Here is a 5404-nt window from a genome sequence, read left to right as displayed (position 1 = left end):
TTACCCTCTTCTATGATTACTATATAATAATAGTGTGTGAGGCTGACAAAGTAATCCGCTATGCAAGAAAAAATATATATATGATATTCTCATACTCGTAAAACATTTATTTTACGGAGGCACTCATACTCATAGCCTGCAGGCTCACGCGCAACTCGGTAGGAGTTGGCGCGGTAGGATTACAATGTACCGCAGCAGAACGAAGGGTGTGCCTAAGTAATGGATGTGTTTTGTGGGCGGAACCTCGTGAAACTTTTGTGATATAGGTGAATAGGTGACGCAAGTTGACTTCTTGTTTTTTCAAATGTATGATTGATGAAGCGCTCAGTAACTCGGCTAAAAATATCAATCAAATATCGGTGATTAAAAGCAAATGGTGAACACATTTAAGGAGAGGGTTGTGCTCTAATTTTCTCTAATGTTTTGAAATTTTTGAAGTGCAATCCCGATCACCTAGTGCCGTACATGAGGGGAGAGGGACAGAGTCGAGAGAGTGGAGCGCGGGAAGGCCCAGCCCAGTATTGTTGGGTATGGTCGGGCTGGTGGACTGGTGCTACAAGAATGGCACCACTAGGCCACTAGGTGGGGCAGTCACAAGGTTTGGCCGCCTACACGAGAAATCATACACAAGCATTCATACACACATAACATTAGAGTGTCAGTATAAATTAAATAAAAATGATTTTGAGTGTAGCATCTACTAAAAATACAAAAATGTATCAAATGTAAAAGTATACTGTGTGTTTACGGAAGTATTATTCGCACGTGACCAATGCAGACATACTAAGAATTTTGGGGGTTTTAGTGCTGACGGGATCTGAGAAGTGTAGTCTGGAGGTGGTAAACCACCCGTCGCACCACGCCCCGCCCCGCCCGCCACGCCTCGCGTGCCGCGCCTCTCGCCCTGCTGGATTTACGGGCACTCACATCCGGCAAACGAAGCTCCGGGGAAACAAATGTCGAATTAATGCATCGAGAGATGGCCCGTCGGCCCCTCTGCCCCCTAACCCCCACCCCCTTTCCCTCTCTCACGCCCGCGTCTTGGCTGAGCGCGACTCATCCCATCCTATGCTCCTGCAGTTCGGGGTCATCCATAAATTATCATGCCAAGCAAGCGGATAGGGTTCGGAGGCGGAGCAGCAGGGGGAGAGGGGGCGCCAGGGCTCCGCCAGGGCGGTCACGGGAGCTTGGAAATGGATCTCTAAACATTAGCATCCGGGCTTTCAAGAGGAAGCTGTGTAGGACTCAGCCAGCGCCCGCCGGCCCCCCCGGGGGTAGCGACGCGTGGAACCAGGGCCACGGTCCCATTTTGCAGCTCCCACCCCCGACCCCTCCTCACGCCTCCCCATCTCCTCCACCCCTACCCCATCCCGCCTGTACGTCCATCAGCAGCGCTTTGGGTTGGTCCTGGCGCTGGATCCCCCTCCCCGGGGGATGAGGCCAGGGGCGCGGGGGGTTGGAGGGGACGGGGATTATTTTGACGCCAAATGGCAACGCAACGAGCTTGTGACAAAAAGGGATCCGATTAAAGTGACCCGCGGGAGCCGCTCGCCCCGCTTTAATTCGCTGCGGTGTCTGTGCGCTCTAGTTGGAACAAAAGAGGGCGCGGGTGGCGTTCGGGACAGAGGTGTTCGCGTATGTAAAGACAAATTATGGAACAATCGTTACCTCGAATCCTCAGGGAAGTTTAGCTATTTGCGATGAGTGTATGGGTCCTCGACTGGGTTTTACAAAACATAAGCTACGAAAACCTATATGCGCCACTGTTTAAAAATATTTTCAAATTATCACACCCTTTGTAATGAATAGTTTGTTAAAAAAAAAAAAACATCGTTTGTTTGTATTAATACGTGGCCAGATTCCTTCTATTTCGCCCGTAGTGGTCCATAACAATGATTCCTACGTTTCAACATGTTGTAAAACCACAACAAAACCGTTGTAAATTTTGATAGCCAGATGTATCGTAACAGAACGAACAAATTTGTTTTATTACAATTTTTTGGTGCAGGAGGAAGTAAAGAACCAATGTTTTAGAATGAAAATTTGGTGAATGTTGTTGGATTACAACATGTGTTGCTTTTCAACAACATTTGTTGCTATCAAACTTTACATCAAAAGTGTTGTACATTTACAACAAAATTTTTAACATTGCATACATAAATTACGCAAAACAACTATTAAGTACACTGATTACAAAACTGTAGCTTTGTGTTGTGACTCGTGTCACATTGGTTGCGATACTGTGTCTCATTCTTTATAACTTGAGGTAAACGCCTGCCATGTACTTAGCCCACTTCTGAGAAGTTATTAAAAAAATATAAGATTTGCTTTTGAACACAGCCACGCCTGCGCAAGCTCAGCAACCACTGAGACGTACTGCTTCTTATGTTTTTTAAGCCGAAAAATAGAACACACCGCAGCAGAACGCACTTGCTCGTTCTCACCCTCTCTCGTTTTCTCTCTTTTGCAGACTGCCGGCGGTGGAGTGGCAACGGCAATGTGTTGGGTATGGGCGAGAGCCGACGTCCGGACGGCAAGTTTGGTGACCTGCACTGCGACGCACCGCTGTCGCTGTTGGAGTCGGCCACCACCGCCATGAAGGACATCGCCAAGGAAGTGGACTTCGTCCTGTGGACCGGGTAAGAGAAAATAACATTTAGTGCTGCCCACCGAGACCTTCTATAAACGTGTTTCGCCCAAACCGTCTATAAACACGAAATATTTCCTAAATATTGAAAGCGATATTGTGATCAGACTTCTCTACTTCTTATTTACTTCTAAAACATTCGATCTTTCGTTTTCCGCGGGTTTATTTCTGGCTCATACACCTTTACTTTTTCCTCATATGACGCGTGGCCTGACTCGGCCCGGCCCACCCTCTAAAACAACACGCCCACGACACCCTCGCCTGATCGGATGGGACCACATCAGTATCAGTTACATAAGCCCCCCCCCCCCTCTGGTCTTTTCTTGCCACCACCTCGACCTTACCTCCGTGCGAGCGTGGGGCTGCTAGAGGGGGGGGGAGGTGCGTGAGGTCGCCTGCTGCTGCCGAGCGCGATACGGAGAGATGCACGTGTGACTCGGGTTTCTCTTGGAAATGAAAGTAATTTGAGCGCGTGTAAACGATCCCTGACGACGGCGGCGGGGGGAAGTGGGCGGGCGCTCAACAGAAGACAATGTCGAGAGGCAGGGCTGGCGCCAGAGAAAGCGCGCGCGGCGACAGGACACGGCGTTGGCAAGCTGGCAGGGCGGCGCCGTTGGTAGCCGCAATCGACTAACTTTTCAGTTGCGATAAACACGGCAGCAATATGCCTTGCCGGGTGTTGACGGGTTTACACGCCGTGTGCGAGCCGCCAGAACCAGGAGCATGCATGACGCTCCAGCCTCCAGCATGCTCTTCCTTCTCCAGCGGCGCAGTAAAATGTATCGCGTTCGCTTTGTCCTCGAGGGAGATAAGTTCCACCTGCTGGAGTGGTAAAGAATGGGGGGGGGGGGGCTGCAGTGGTCCGCCACGCCCCGCGAAAGCAAAAGGGGTACGCCGCCGCCGCGTGTATCTATCGCACCCGAGGGAGTCCCCCCCTCCCGCCGCCTGCCCTGATAGCGCGCGCCGTGATGCTGCAGCTGCTGCTATTATTTTAATTCGCGATTCTCCACTTCAGCGGGGCGCCATTGATTCACCACCCGTGTGCTTGCTGCAAGAGACCGTGGGGGTGGGAGGGGTATGTCCGTAAATTACATGAATACTTGGTCCGTTTGGCGACGATCCCGATGACTCGCCATGTGTGTGCCGGACCATGAATGCTGCCCCTCTTTCGCTGCCCCCTCCCCTTCTCTCTCATTGCAATGGCATCTCTGAGGCATCCCTCGCCTGCATATGGAATGCCCGCCGCGGATGACTCTGGCCATTGTCGTCGCGGTCGGTCCCGAGCCATTCCGGTGGAGCTGGTCTGGGGGAGGTTGTCTCTCCTGCCCCCTACCCCCTTGTTCTCCCAGCCAGGAGACAATGTTACGGTTGTAGAGCTGGCATCTCATTGGCACGTGAATTCCTGCGTTCCCTGTCGCGTCCTCTGGCTGTGCTGTGACGCAGCGGCGGGCGGAGAGGGTTCGGCACCCCGACATAAATAATTATCGACACTAATGAAGCCATTCATTTATTTACGTTTTTTCCCCTCCGTTTGGGTCCCTCTCCTACCCACCCCTCCCCATTCTAATCGTTTCCACCCGTGGTTCGATTTTATGTAAATGCTCTCCGTAATGTCTGACCGGTCATTTGCCGGTCTGCTTCTGCCGCTGATCCAGCTGTTCGGCGTTTTATGTAACGACCCGTCCAAACGACACGGAAAGGAAAAGAGAAGCGTCGGCTTTTGATGCGTTTATTGCTACGTGTTAACTAGGTAGCGTGTTATTTAAACACGACGTGTCATATCGTTTAGTCTAGTCTACGCTGTAAATCCTTGGCACATGGCGTCCAGTGGGAAGACGACTTACATAGTTGGCTGACACTTCAAAACGGCCCCAACCAGATCAGTGCGCACCAAAGCCACCCAACTATCCTATACAGTTTATTTCAGAGTGTGAATGTCTTAACTCTCGAGGTATAATGTTATGGTGTTTGTCCCGTGTTTGTGCTGCAGGGCTGGCCCCGTCACTGGTCACGACTCGTCCACGGCGATGACGGTGACGTCCCTGCTGCTCAGGGCCTTCACCTCGCAGTTCGTGTTCCCCGTGCTGGGGCCCGACGTGCGGCACGCCGACCACTACAAGCAGGCCGCCGAGATCTGGAGGAATTGGCTCCCCGAGGAGGCCATGCCGACCTTCTACAAGGGTGAGTTTGCTGCACCAAAAGATGGGTGGTTTTAGCCTTCTTATAAGACCCTTTACTAACTCAAACTCGGACTTCTTTCTTATTGAAATTGAACTGACCACCGTGGACAATTTTCTTCGCTGGAACTTAACTTGGAGTTACATGAATTAGGGAATAAGAAAGTGTATGTGATCAGTGTTGGATTGACTTAACTTGTTATTTTACACGCAGGCGGCTACTACACGATCGAACAGAAGAGCAAGCCGCTGAGGATCGTTGCGCTCAACACGAACCTCTGGCTGGAGCCCGGCAGGTCCACCGCGTCCTCGCGGGACGCCTGGGGCGAGCCGCGCCGCAGCCGGGAGGGCGTGGCCGGCGTGGTGCGCGAGCCCTGGGAGGTTCGCGAGAACCGCGTGCACGACGAGGACCCCGCTGGCCAGTGGTCGTGGCTCGAGTACGAGCTGCAAAAGGCCAGGATCGCGAAGAAGACGGTGAGTCTGACATTCCTTATTGGATTTTCAGTGCTTATGACTCCACTGTGGTGGTGGTGTAATGCGTGTGGTACTTGTGATTCGTGCCCTGCTTGTATCTGGTCAT

General features: G+C 51.8%; 1 protein-coding gene across 3 annotated transcripts in view; it reads left to right on the top strand.

Annotated features, from left to right (window-relative positions):
• The window catches only part of LOC113216127 (acid sphingomyelinase-like phosphodiesterase 3a), a 206940-nt gene that overhangs the window by 188811 nt on the left and 12725 nt on the right, over window positions 1-5404 (top strand). For all 3 annotated transcript variants that reach the window (XM_026435862.2, XM_052265095.1, XM_052265094.1), the window contains 3 exons: window positions 2471-2639; window positions 4638-4828; window positions 5039-5298. In XM_026435862.2, the coding sequence (XP_026291647.1) occupies window positions 2471-2639; window positions 4638-4828; window positions 5039-5298 (620 nt within the window). The remainder of the gene's footprint in view (window positions 1-2470; window positions 2640-4637; window positions 4829-5038; window positions 5299-5404) is intronic.

Source organism: Frankliniella occidentalis, unplaced genomic scaffold, assembly GCF_000697945.3.
Source record: "Frankliniella occidentalis isolate FOCC.00 unplaced genomic scaffold, Focc_3.1 Scaffold23, whole genome shotgun sequence".
Classification (NCBI taxonomy): Eukaryota; Metazoa; Arthropoda; class Insecta; order Thysanoptera; family Thripidae; genus Frankliniella; species Frankliniella occidentalis.
The sequence above is the reverse complement of the archived record's forward strand: the minus strand, read 5'-3'. Positions and strand labels throughout refer to the sequence as shown.